This window comes from Carcharhinus amblyrhynchos, chromosome 11 (genome assembly GCF_965287045.1).
Source record: "Carcharhinus amblyrhynchos chromosome 11, sCarAmb.v2.hapA, whole genome shotgun sequence".
NCBI classification, from domain to species: domain Eukaryota; kingdom Metazoa; phylum Chordata; class Chondrichthyes; order Carcharhiniformes; family Carcharhinidae; genus Carcharhinus; species Carcharhinus amblyrhynchos.
The window spans coordinates 79,173,952-79,188,126 of NC_137334.1; the positions used below are offsets into that span (position 1 = coordinate 79,173,952).

At 42.3% G+C, this 14,175-nt stretch overlaps 1 protein-coding gene across 1 annotated transcript in view; it reads right to left on the reverse strand.

The window, feature by feature from the left end:
• The window catches only part of LOC145350215 (protein mono-ADP-ribosyltransferase PARP14-like), a 52,254-nt gene extending 38,459 nt beyond the window's left edge, over positions 1 to 13,795 (reverse strand). The window contains exons 1-5 of the mRNA XM_080199276.1: positions 13,551 to 13,795; positions 8,076 to 8,284; positions 6,926 to 6,980; positions 892 to 1,140; positions 476 to 712 (exon numbers count right to left, since the gene is read on the reverse strand). Coding sequence (XP_080055402.1) covers positions 476 to 712; positions 892 to 1,140; positions 6,926 to 6,980; positions 8,076 to 8,284; positions 13,551 to 13,719 — 919 coding nt within the window. The 5' untranslated portion in view covers positions 13,720 to 13,795. The remainder of the gene's footprint in view (positions 1 to 475; positions 713 to 891; positions 1,141 to 6,925; positions 6,981 to 8,075; positions 8,285 to 13,550) is intronic.
• Positions 13,796 to 14,175: the final 380 nt, after the last annotated feature.

The following is a 14,175-nucleotide window of genomic DNA, read 5'->3' on the forward strand; positions in this document are numbered from 1 at the left end:
CCACTGGTTTGGAGACTGATTCGATTGCAGGATTAATAGTGCGATGGAAAGGTGACAGTAACTCAATTTTCCTTAACCACTCACCTGCCACATTCTGATAGCCATGATGTGGAATTGGCGTTGGACTGGAGTAGGCACAGTAAGTAGTCTCACAGCACCAAATTAAATTTCAACAGGTTTATTGGGTAGCACGAGCTTTCAGAGCATTGCCCCTTCAGCAGGTGATAAAGGGGCAATGCTCTGAAAGCCTGTGCTACCCAATAAACCTGTTGGATTTTAACCTGGTGTTTTGAGACTATTACTGTACATCCTGATGGGCGAGTTGAGTTCAAAGCAGGGTCATGGATAGTTATTATGAAGCTTAAGCTTAGAAATAAAATGCTGGAAATGACAGCCAGCAGGAGATAACTTAAATTTGAATGTCTGAACTCTTGAAATACAATAATATTATTGGAGAACAAATGAAATGCTATACCCTCATGATCTTGAAAACGAACAATTGCTGTCAATACATCGACGTTTAAAATGATTTCTGTGATTTGCCCACCACCGCTGCGTTTGGTGTTCGAAAAGTATAATTCCAGAAAGTCATCACTGAAACTGGGGTGAATTCCCTCTATCAGCACTGAATTTGTCTTAGCAAGATATTGGGCAGTGATGGGACGGTTTTCAAATGACTTCTGACAACAATTCTGCAGAAAGGATTTGGCGTCTAAAAAAACAAAATCATGAAAAATTCTATATTACTGCCCATTAATCATAATCTTCAAGACAAGCTTCAATGAAACCATTCCCACATTTCAATCATCATTGCAACAATCCCAAACATGCAAATGAAATAATTACTATTACCTCATGGAAAATTAGGAAAGAATAAATTGTAATACCAACCAATATCAGTTTCAAAAGTGACTACCACTGATTCACCATCTCGCAGGGGTTCGATATGATGCTTTGTGCTATTGCTGAGGCTGTCAACGTACAGTGAAATATGCCCTAATCTCGACTGAACATCAAAACCCCTCAGGAGAAATGTTCGAGGCTCGTACTTTTCATCTTCTTTATCTTTATCATATATTTGCACTTGCAGAGTTTTGCCACCCAGCTTGTGCTGCTTTTGTGAAATTATTTTGTCCAGGCCTGGAAACATAAACCAGAAAGGCAACAAAATCAGTCAGTCAAATTTATCTTTGTATCAACTTTGCATCTTTTTGTTTCTAATGACAACCAAAGCGCTCTTCAGAAATGGTACAAGTCCAACTGCTTTGCCCTAATAACTCACTCTGCAACCTGAAGTCACAGGCAATACGGAATAAATTGTCTTGAAAAAGCTCGCACAGGAATCTTACACAAACTCATCAATACTCAGTGTCAATAGTGAACTAAGGAAAGTTTCCTCATAAACTGTCAATCTCACTCATCAAGTTCCTGAAAGTTAAGTCTTTTTTCTTCTTATTCATTCTTGAGATGTTGGCATTGCTGCCTAGGCTAGCATTGATTACCCATGTCCAACTGCTCTTAAGAAGGTGGTGGTGTTCCTCCTTCTGGAACTGCTGCAGGCCATGGCCAGACTTTCCCTCTATCGGGCCCCACACATTCAGTGGGTGCGAAATGTGCTTCCAGCTGTGATCAGCCCGAGAACATGGTTTCACATCCACTGCCCAATTAACAGGCAGCCAGCATGAAATGCATGCTGGGAAAGGCTCAGTGCTGCCATGGAGGGCAAGATGAGTGTGGGCACTGAGAAATGGAGGGAACGCATTGGTACTTCTAATATGTTCCCTCAAGGGGTGCTGCTGATGCGTAGATGTCTCAGGAAGCGACAGACCTATAAAAAAAATCAATAAATTGTGATGGAAAAATGCTGCAGTGTGTGGACAGCTCATTCAAACATAAACCGCAGTCTCTGGACACCTTTTCTAAAATTTTATTTCAGCCCTGGCTTTTCATCCTATCCTGGATCGAGGTTACAGCTAAAACATAAAGGTCAGCTAGCCAATCGGTCCAACTGCCAACCTGTAAGGCAAAGGGGCCACATAAATATACATTCAATTTGCCCCTTCAGGGGTTAAATTGCCCACATAATTGTTGTCAGGTACGTATCCATTAATCAAAATATTGCATGGGTGTGTGATGACGTTGAGACAAGCGCCTGATGTCTTCTTGCGCTACCTGAAATACAGTGCAGCCCCGTTGTAATATGATGGTTGGTGTACATAAAATGATATTGTAAATGTTATCGGGGTCACACTAAATCAGAATTGCGCTAAATCACTAAACCGGAAGGAGCAAAAAAAAGCACCACGCGTCATATCCAAGTTCGCGCTAAATCGGGGCGTGTAAAATCGGGTTTCCACTGTTGAACAAAGAACAAAGAAAATTACAGCACAGGAACAAGCCCTTTGGTCCTCCAAGCCTGCACTGACTATGTTCACCGACTGAATTAAAACCCCCTACCCCTCCAAGGGCCATATCCCGCTATTCCAATTTATTCATGTATTTGTCAAGACGCCCCTTAAAAGTCACTATCGTATCTACTTCCACTATGCCCCCCGGCGGTGAGTTCTAGGCACCCACCACACTTTGTGTAAAAAAACTTGTCTGGCACATCTCCTTTAAATCTTGTCCCTCACACCTTGAACCTATGCCCCCTAGTAATTGACGCTTCAACCCTGGGAGAAAGCTTCTGACTATCCATTCTCTCCGTGCCCTTCATAATCTTGTAGACTTCTATCAGATTGCCCCTCAACCTTCGTCATTCCAGTAAGAACAAACTAAGTTTCTCCAACCTCTCCTCATAGCTAATGCCTTCCATACCAGGCAACATCCTGGTAAATCTTTTCTGTACCCTCTTCAAAGCCTCCACATCCTTCTGGTAGTGTGACAACCAGAATTGAACACTATATTCCAAATGTGGCCGAACTAAGATTCTACACAGCTGCAACGTCAATTTTTAAACTCAGTGCCCTGGCCAATGAAGGCAAGCATGCCAAATGCCTTCTTGACTACCTTCTCCACCTGTGCTGCCACTTTCAGTGACCTGTGTACCTGTATCCCTCTGCCTATCAATACTCTTGAGGGTTCTGCCATTTACTGTGTAGTTCCTATCTGTATCAGACCTTCCAAAATGCATTACTTCACATTTTTCTGGATTAAACCCCATCTGCCATCTCTCTGCCAAAGTCTCCAACTGATCCTGCTGTATCCTCTGATGGTCTTCATCACTATTCACAAATCCACCAACTTTCTGTCGTCCGCAAATTTACCAATCAAACCAGTTACATTTTCCTCCAAATCATTTCTACAAATTACAAACAGCAAAGGTCCCAGCACTGATCCTTGAGGAATACCACTTGTCACAGCCCTCCATTCAGAAACACTGCTACCATCTGTCTTCTATGACCAAGTTCTGTATCCACCTTGCCAGCTCACCTCTGATCCCTTGCAACTTCACCTTCTGCACCAGTCTGCCATGAGGGACCTTGTCAAAGGCTTTACTGAAGTCCATGTAGACAACATCCACCGCCCTACCCTCATCAATCATCTTCATCACTTCCTCAAAAAACTCAATCAAGTTAGTCAGACATGACCTACCCTTCACAAAACCATGTTGCCTCTTGGTAATACGTCCACTTATTCCCAAGTGGGAGTAAATCTTGTCTTAAAGAATCTTCTCCAATAATTTCATAAGGCTCACCAGCCTGTAATTATCCGGATTATTCTTGCTACCCTTCTTAAACAAAGGAACAACATTGGCTATTCTCCAATCCTCTGAGACCTCCCCTGTAGTAGTAAGGATACAAAGATTTTTCTCAAGGCCCCAGCAATTTCTTCCCTTGTCTCTCTCAGTATTCTGGTGTATATTCCATCAGGCCCTGGGAATTTGTCTGCCCTAATGTTTCTCAAGAACCCCAAAATCATCTTTTTGATCTCAACATGACTCAAACAATCTACACACCCTTTCCCAGACTCACCATCCACCAAGTCCTTCTCTTTGATGAACACTGATGCAAAGTATTCATTTAATACCTCGCCCACTTCCTCTGGCTCCACGCATAGATTTTCTCCCCTGCCCTTGTCTCTCCCTGATAATTCCAGTTGCACACATGCACACCTCGGCAATGTAAATTTTTTGCCCCTGTGTTGGAGGAATAGCCATGAAGGGAAGTCCAGGATTTTGACATAGCAGTAATGGAGGAGCGTGTAAACGCAAAATGAAAGAAACTGCATTGGTAAGGTCAAAGCAGAAAATGCTGGAAGACGTCAGCAGATCTGACAGTATCTGGGGACAGAGAATAGAGCCAACATTTCGAGTCTGGATGGCTCTTTGTCAGAGCCTGCACTCTGCTGAGATTTTCCAGCATTTTCTGTTATTGTTCCAGATTCCAACATCCGCAGTAATTTTCTTTTACATTATGCATTGATAAGGTCATTTGCCACAAAGCCTTTCGTACAAAGGAAATACTGCTTTCTTCCTGATCTGCTGTTAAAAATGAACTGAGAATGTTTGGTCTGATGCAGAGTGTCTGAAGGGGAAAATGATCCATTGCACATAGCCACACCTTGATGCTATAGTAATGGCAAGTTTTAACTGTTCCTACTGGATAAAAGGAAATTACTGTGGATGCTGGAATCTGAAACCAAAAGAGAAAATGCTGGAAAATCTCAGCAGGTCTGGCAGCATCTGTAAGGAGAGAAAAGAGCTGATGGTTTGAGTCCAGATGATTCTTTGTCAACGTGCAAAGGCATAGAAAGTGGGTGATACTTCATATTTTATTTTATATCTCCCGCTTTCTATGCCTTTTAGCTTTGATAAAGGGTCACCTGGACTCGAAATGTCAGCTCTTTTCTCTCCCTACAGATGCTGCCAGACCTGCTGAGATTTTCCAGCATTTTCTCTTTTGGTTTAATTCTTCCTACTCCTGTTGTCTGAATAATATCATTGTGTCTAATCTAAGCTTATGGAAAACATTATAATGTTTTATGATTTTTTTTTGAACAAAAAGCATTTGGAGACTGAATGATGTTTAATCATTGTGCTTTAAAAGAAAATGATTTGGCAAAAAATTAAAAAGAAATGGCCAAAGGCAACAGATGTTGAATAACATATCCCAACTCACCTTCTACCTGAAACTGACACATTAAGGATCTTTTGTCTCACCTGAGACCAGTTATGACCAGGGATATTAAGTCATTCATGGTTTTATCTCACAAGTGGTAGAACCAAATACACATTGAAATGACACCCAAATCCAGAAATAGTCCATGCCTCCCAACATCAGGTGCCATTGCAATAATTGCAGGTGGAAGTCAAAGATATCTCCCCTTTCCATCCCACATCGCCCAACTTCAATAATGAAAAAATCAGGTAATATTTACACACCTAGGTTACATTATCGCAGAAGTAGATATTAGATTGCACAGGCACATTCTCCATTGCAAGCTGTTCACAAAACTGAGTGACCAAGACTACAGTTTGTGTGAGACTCAAGACTAGAAATAGACGTGATCAATGGCAGTGATTCGGGAGATAATGCTGCAGCTGTATAAGACCCTGGTCAGACCCCACTGTGCTCAGTTCCAGTTGCTTCATTACAGGAAGGATGTGGAAGCCATTGAAAGGGTGCAGAGGAGATTTACAATGATGTTGCCTGGATTGGGTGGCATGCCTTATGAGGATAGGTTGAGACAGCTCGGTCTTTTCACCTTAGAGAGATGAAGGATTAGAGGTGACCTGATAGAGGTGTATAAGATGTTGAGAGATGTTGATCAAGTGGATTCTCAGAGGCTTTTTCCCAGGGCTGAAATGGCTGCCACAACAGGACACAGGTTTAAGGTGCTGGGGAGTAGGTACAGAGGAGCTGTCAGGGGTAAGTTTTTCACTCAGAGGGTGCTGGATGCATGGAATCGGCTGCCGGCAGTGGTGGCATTGATTTGATAGGACCTTTTAAGAGACTTTTGGATGAGTACATGGGACTTAGTAAGATAGAGGGTTATAGGTAAGCCTAGTAGGTAGGGATATGTTCGGCACAACTTGTGGGCCGAAGGGTCTGTTTGTGCTGTAGTTTTTCTATGTTCTATGTTCTAACATAGCTCACAATCCACTGAATTGTTAGAAATCAGGAAAAGTAAGATCAATCCAAGCTTCTGAAAATGTGTGAATTCTTATTGAAGCAGAGAGTGCGATGGGTGGCATTTCCTCAATCCTTTATTTCTCTGGCCAGCATTTTCTGGTCCCCTTGGGGCGGGATAGCCAAAACTTATTGATGTGCGATGGGATTGGACAATTCCAGCTGCAGGCAAAATTGGTAAATTCCAACCAGTGACTCTCACTGCATGTTTCTCTCTCTGGCTACCTCTTTTAAATTAGGAGTACATTAGCATCCAGCACTGTGAATACATAGTCCTTTTGCTAGAAAGGGGTATGTGTTGTATCATGCTCAGAGCATTAATACTTTTACTTGAAACATCTGAAAGTTTGCCTCATTTGTGTCACCGAAGTTAAAGTCTAAGAATTCACATGTGTAACACTAACACACCTTAGCTCAACAAAGTAATGGTACATGAGGTGGTTGGTGTGGAGTGCAGTCACTTCTCGACTGGTAATGTTTAAATTCATGTCACGTATGCTCATTCCTTCCCCCAAAGGCTACAGTTAATAATGTAAACATTTACGGTCACTGCTTGGACAGCACACAAACCAAGAGGTTTCTACATCTGATACAAATCTTTCAAGGTACATTGCAACAACATCTCTATCAATGGGATCATCGCTGCTAACCAGCAGCTGGCTGGCATGGCTTTCCTTTTTTTTGGAGAACTCCAAAGTGCAGGTGAAAGATATTTATTTCCTCAGGTAATGATTGTGACACATCATGATGACTGTGGCAGGATGCACTTTGCTCTGCAGAAACAAAATCTATACCTGACTCTTCCACTGGATCTGGGGATTCTTGATTTTCAAATTCCTTTGCTGGATTCTGTAGTGGAAAAGCACAAAAAGAGTACTGTACACAAAAAGATGATAAATTGCTCTGGGCAAAATAGTGGCACATTAGATGTATAGTAAATGAGAACAAAGAATATAAATGAAATCAAATAATAGTCAACTTGAATAAAAATCTAAGTTATAGAAAATTAGAAAGCAATTTATGTGGGTGTCGCTGGCTAGGCATTGCCCATCCCTAGATGCTCTTGAGAAGGTGGTGGTGAGCTGCCTTCTTGAATACATGGCTTTTGTGCTTTGCTCATTCTGCCTGTCAAGTGCATGCCATGGGTGACCTGTCATAATTCATGGTACACCAACGTGAATGGATGTTCCAATGGGGACATTATCAGGAGTAAAGGCCTGATAATTAGATGTAAATTTATTTTAATGGGGACCCCAATGTTGAACATCAAGATTCCCATTAAATCACGGCAGGGGGACGGCAGAATTGCCTCACGCCTTATGTCAGTGTACAACACAATTTGGGTCTTGTGAGGATTTTCTATTTCCCTTGCCGATCTCAATGTAAACAGAAACAGAAAATAAACCCCCACCCCGCCCAGCAACCCCCTGGGAAAGAGACAGAGGACAGGGAGAAGAGACATGAAGTTGGAAAAACGGACCATTAAAGAGAGAAAGAGAAATGGAGAAAGAAATCAAGAGGGAAAGAGAGAGACTGAGGGAAAGGAATAGAGAGAAATAAAGATGGAGATGAACAGATAGTGACAGAGCTTGAAATAGAAATTGAATGACTTGATAGCCTCAGCTGCATTTTCCCATACCAAACTCTTGACGTGTGTTGTTGTTTTAAGATTATTAAAATATCTTGGCTGTGACAGGGATTATATTCAATCATGTGTTCAAATTCCATGTCATCATTTCCTGGTCAGGTGGACAATTAAAATTCCTGAAATCAGTTTTACTTCCAGTCCTGTATTTACATCTTTAAATATCCATCAACAAAATGGGCCACAATTGCCTGTGTGCCGTTTAAAACTAGCTCACTTTGTAAAACTAATGTAATGGAAAGCAGCACAGCAGAAACAATAAATAACAGGAATGTGTGTTTACGTCAGTATTGACTTACGTGGTCATATTTATTGTGTTTTTGGGAACTGGTCAACAATTGATTTTGTTCAATTGCTGGTTCTTTGTTAGAGTTTACTGTCATTCTAATGGGACTCACAGAACTTCCTTCATTACTGCCCCACTCGTAGATTGTAACCCGAAGCTGGACTGGCTCTGAGCGCAATAGCTGCACTGTGTGGAACTCCTTCTTCACCACGTTTTTCTGCACTGATAACACAGAACAAAAAGAATTATCTTCCTTCGGAAATTGGTAGGAATAACTCGTCTTTATCCTTTAACAATTGGCTTATTACTTTGAGTGGCAATCATCAAGATTAAGGTTTACAGCTTTTTAGTTACATTTATTCATCAAAATCTGCATAATTTCCAAATAAAATTTACACAATTTCAGCCAAGTTACTTTACGATGTAAATCTTACCAGGCTTGAGACAACAAGTGCAAATAAGATTTGTGCCTTGTATGTGCCAAGCAAGGGCCATTGCAAACATGAAAATGCCCAGCTTGCTTCCCTTAAACCTCACCAATAACACCATAACCAATCCCTCCAAAGTCAATGTCTCTGATGTCCCAATAATGAGAAGCTTAACTAAACTACTGTGGTTGTAGCTAAAAGAGCAGGACAATGAACCTAGTGTCAAAGCACCAATTTGGTGGATTACTTTTTCCTGGATGGTGCTGAATTACATTGCAACTTCATTGTGAAAGGAGTGGTGAGAATTTTATTCAACTCCTCACTTGAGCTTTTAAAATAGTGGAGAGATGTTGAGGGATCAAGAGGATAGAGTTTATTGCGCAGTCTTGGCCAGATTGTGCTCCAAACTAATGGTGAGACTGACAGAAATCACTGTTGTTTATTTGCAATCTAAACAACAACTTCTAGTAACTGCAATCTGAAAGTTGCTGTCTAAAATGCTTTAATCCTCCAAAGCCTTCACAAAAATGCCATTCATGGTCCAAAGTATTTGAGGTAGACAATATCTTGTCGTTGTACTCACCTCACACATGTGGACTAAACTCACCAAAAAAAACTTAGGGTATGCCCATGTCTAACTTCTAGCAATAGTGACACAATAGCATAACACAATAGCGTCATGAAATATCCCGAGGTGTTTCACCGTAGCATTATGTAATAAAGAATCTCACTGAGCTTTAAATAGAGATAATGGCCAGGATTTTACAACCTCGCTCAGGTGAGGCTTCTAAAATGCCATTCCATGCCAATGGAAAATTCCATTCTCCGAGCCTCACCCACCCCGATTTTGGAGTGGGCATGCCAGTAAAATTCTGGCTACTAGGTTTGATGACCAAAAGTTTATACGGCATGTCTTAAAGGAGGAAAGTGAGATGGAGAGATGTAGCAAGATATTCCAGAACTTGAAGTCTATAGACGACTGATTGCACAGCCGCCAAAGATGGAGTAATTATAAACCAGGATGCACTAGAGGCCAGATATAGAGGAATGCAGATATCTCAGAGGATTGGGAGAATGGTGGAGATCACAGAAATAGGGAGGAATGGGATCATAGAGTGATTTGGAAATAAGGGAATTAAGACATTGAACTGAAGTTAATGGAGTTTTATGCAGGTCAGTGAGCACAGGGGAAATAGAGGAACAGGACTGGTATGAGTTCACCTTGAATTGTCACAGTCCTTCTATTTCTGGCAGGAAAACAGTAGGAAGTGGGAAAGCTGAGGTTTTGAGGAATTCAATCCAAGGCAGAACAGTGTGTGACTTGGTTGGAAAATTGGAGGTGATGGTGGTCCAACTGCTGCTTCTTATAAAGTTTGAGGGGTTGAGAGATGCTGTTGAAAGAGGTTTGGTGAGGCGCGGTGTAATGTGTAGATATGTCATAGTACACTGGTGCTGAAGGGAATGGATACTGGGCCACATTTCGCTCGGAGCAGAGACGGACAAATAGTGCAATTACTGACCGACCTTCTAAGAGCGTTTGTATGTTTTTGTCAGCCACCCAACAAAACACAGCCTTGACAAGGTATCTGAGAGCTGTGGGAGTGGGCCAAGAAAGAACCTGTGTTTTTAACCAATCAAATTGTATTGAAAGAAAGTTTTGCCCAAAAGGTTACTTGCAGCAAATGTGTTCCAGAAACAATAAAAAAAAATTGCATTTTTATCCAAATACTTTCAATCTCCTCCTATCGTGGTATTTATATATTTATATTTTGAGGGGTAGTTTTTCAACTTGTTGTTTGGCAGGAACATTGGTGTTATGCATGAGTGCTTGTTGGTGAATTTGATCAAAACATGAACCAAGTTCTGAAACAGGTTAGCGATTGGCAATATCCCATTTTACAGTCAAAGGGCAAAGTAAAAATCTGCCTTTGACAGGGGACACCTGTAGCAGCCTTGACTTACCAACTCCAAGAAACACACTCTCGCTCTTGTGCTTTCTGCCAATGGCCAAAAAGGAGCCAGGTGTTTTGATTGAATTCATTAACAATTTATAACAAGATGTAGCTGAACCTTAGGATACTTCACAGTTGATATAAATAGTAGCAAGGGCAGCAGGGTGGCACTGATTCGCATTGCTGCCTCACAGCACCAGGGACCCGGGTTCAACTCTGGCCTCGGATGACAGTCTGTGTGGTGTTTGCACATTTCCCCCCATCTGCATAGATTTCCTTCGGGTTTCCTCCAGTTTCCTCCCACAGTCCAAAGATTTGTGGGTTAGGTTAATTGGCCATAACAAATTGCCCCTTAGTGTCAGGAAGACTAACAGGGTAAATATGTGGGGACACGGGAATAGACCTGGGTGGGATTATTGTCGGTGCAGGCTCAATGGGTCGAATGGCCTCCTTCTGCACTGTAGGCATTCTATCATAAAGAATCAGTTCTCCTTCTATGATCGTAACAGTGGTACAGTGGTTAGCACTACTGCCTCACAGCACCAGGAACTTGGGTTCAATTCCAGCCTCGGGGGACTGTCTGTGTGGAGTTGCACATTCTCCCCGTGTCTGCGTGGATTTCCTCCAGGTGCACCGGTTTCCTCCTACAGTCCAAAGATCTGCGGGTTAGCTTAATTGGCCATGCTAAATTGCCCTTTGTGTCAGAGGGACTAACAGAGTAAATATGTGGGGGTATGGGGATAGGCCTGGGTGGGATTGTTGTCAGGCAGGCTTGATGGGGTGAATGGCCTCCTTCTGCATTGTATGATTCTTCTATGATAATCCATACATATCCCACAGAGGGAAAAGGAAAGGATTCCACTGAGAGGAACATAAAAAAAATCAGATGAGTTAAAAGGATGAACAGAAAGAAATCCAGAAACAGGCAGAGTAGCAGAGGCAAATCATAATAAGTTACAACACAGTCTGGACATTAAAGGGACAACGATAGGCTCTTCAGCTTATTCAGGCTGTTCCACCATTCAGTCAGATTTTGGCTGATCTGAATATCAGCCCCCTTTGCGCATCTATGCTCCTTACATCTAACTTAAACACCCAGACTTAACAAAAATTTAGCAATCTCAGTCTTGAAAGCTTCAACTCACTTGAAGTGAGTTGAAGCTCACGTCAAGTGAGCTTGAAGTGTGCACACCTCACAGACTTTAACATAGAACATAGAACATTACAACGCGGAACAGGCCCTTCGGCCCACAATGTTGCGCCGACCAGTCTTATTTTTTAAAAAAAAATTGACCACTAATCTAAACCAATCCCTTTTCGTTCATAAACCTATCCACCAATCTCTTAAACGCCCCCAAACTAGGCGCATTTACAACTGCAGCAGGCAGGGCATTCCAGTCCCTCACCACCCTCTGGGTAAAGAACCTGCCCCTGACATCCGTCCTATAACTACCCCCCCTTAATTTAAAGCCATGCCCCCTCGTGCTAGCTTTCTCCATCCGAGGAAACAGGCTATCACCATCCACCCTATCTAAACCTCTAATCATCTTATATGTTTCTATAAGATCCCCTCTTAGCCGCCTTCTTTCCAGTGAAAACAACCCCAAATCCCTCAGTCTCTCCTCATAGGACCTCCCCTGCATACCAGGCAACATCCTGGTAAACCTCCTCTGCACCCTCTCCAAAGCCTCCACATCCTTCCTGTAATGTGGGGACCAGAACTGCACACAGTGCGGCCGCACCAGAGTTGTGTACAGTTGCAACATGACGCTGCGACTCCTAAATTCAATCCCCCTACCAATAAACGCCAAGACACCGTACGCCTTCTTAACAACCTTATCTACTTGATTCCCAACTTTCAGGGATCTATGTACACATACACCTAGATCCCTCTGCTCCTCCACTCTATTCAAAGTCCTCCCGTTAGCCCTATACTCAACACATCTGTTATTCCTACCGAAATGGATTACCTCACACTTCTCCGCATTAAACTCCATCCGCCACCTCGCGGCCCAGCTCTGCAACCTGTCCAAGTCACCCTGCAAACTTCGACACCCTTCCTCACAATCTACCACACCTCCGACTTTGGTGTCATCAGCAAACTTACTAATCCACCCAACTATACCCTCATCCAGATCATTAATAAAGATTACAAACAGCAGTGGCCCCAAAACAGATCCCTGAGGCACACCACTCGTAACCGAACTCCATGATGAATAATTACCATCAACCACCACCCTCTGTCTCCTATTTGCTAACCAATTCCTGATCCAAGTACCTAAATTACCACCAATCCCATACATCTGCATTTTCTGCAGAAGCATACCATGGTGAACCTTATCAAACGCCTTACTAAAATCCATATATACCACGTCTACTGCCTTACCCCTATCCACCTCTTTGGTCACCTTCTCAAAGAACTCAATAAGGTTAGTAAGGCACGACCTTCCCGCTACAAAACCATGCTGACTATCTCTAATCAATTCAGATTCAGTTCCAGATTTTTTTTTACTACATATTGTGTGAAGAAGCCCTTCCCAATTTCAGTCCTGAATGGTTAGACTCCAATTGAAAGGATATGCCCTCTTGCGCATTCCCCACAATTTGTATTCAGAGTAGACAGGTTTTGCTTGCCCTGCTTTCCAAGTGCACATTCGCAGCAGCAGTCTGGAATGAATGAATGTAATCTCCTTATATGTAAATGAATGGCTCAAATTAAATATCTCAAGACATGGTGATGACTGGTTTTGATAGAAGTCAGACTATGGTTTCAAAAGATAAACTCCCTGAATATACTCTCTGACTGGAGAATTGGACTCGAAAGGAAACACAATACTGATTCACTGGGTGTAAGATTGGCAGACTTGTCCTCAGAAACCCCATCGATGTTGCAATTGTCTAACTGAACTGCAGAAATAATAATTGCACGCCCCAGGTACTAAAAAGTTGCCCTAACACTACATCCCAGAATAGTAGCAGCAAAGTGCAACATTCTCAACGGAACTTTTAACACAATGAAGAGTTTATCAGTGGAAAATAGTACCGTATGTTCGACAGCAGTACAACCCGGATGCGAGTCTAAATTCATTTAGCATGATAAATCCTTACCTTCTTCATTTTTAAAACACACCAGCAGCTTTCCCTGATCAGGGTGTGCTCTGATCTCACATTCCCCTCCACCCGATTTCTTCTCACTTTGAAAATAAATGGCTAGTTTGCTTTTGACGGAGTCCAATCCAACAGGCAGTCCTTCCACTAACACGGGGAATCCAGCCATCCCTGGGCTCTCTACCCTCAAAACTTTCAACTTTTCACTCCTATCGATCTTTGGAAGGAGCTCAACTTGTTTTTGGAGAAGTGAGAGTTCGACTGGGTGAAATCCACCTCGATCCAAAGTTCAAGGTTTTGCTGCGAAATATTAGCAACTTCATGAGTTGCTATCTAATATCGAAAGTGAAAGATTACTGTGACAGCCTGACCCGATGGATTCTCAAGATGGGAAGCATATTCTGGGAAAGGAGGCCCTGCAGTTAGAGCCTGGGAGGGAAATTGCACAATCACTGACATGTATATAATTTATTCACTGTTGGCGATAAAACCTTTGTTTATTAATGTCATATTACTTGATCCTCCATCTATTGCAATTACAAACGCAACCCTGACTTGGGAACATAAAGGTGTGCGAGTTAACTGGATCAGCCATGTTAAATTGCCCCTTTGTGTCAGGTGGACT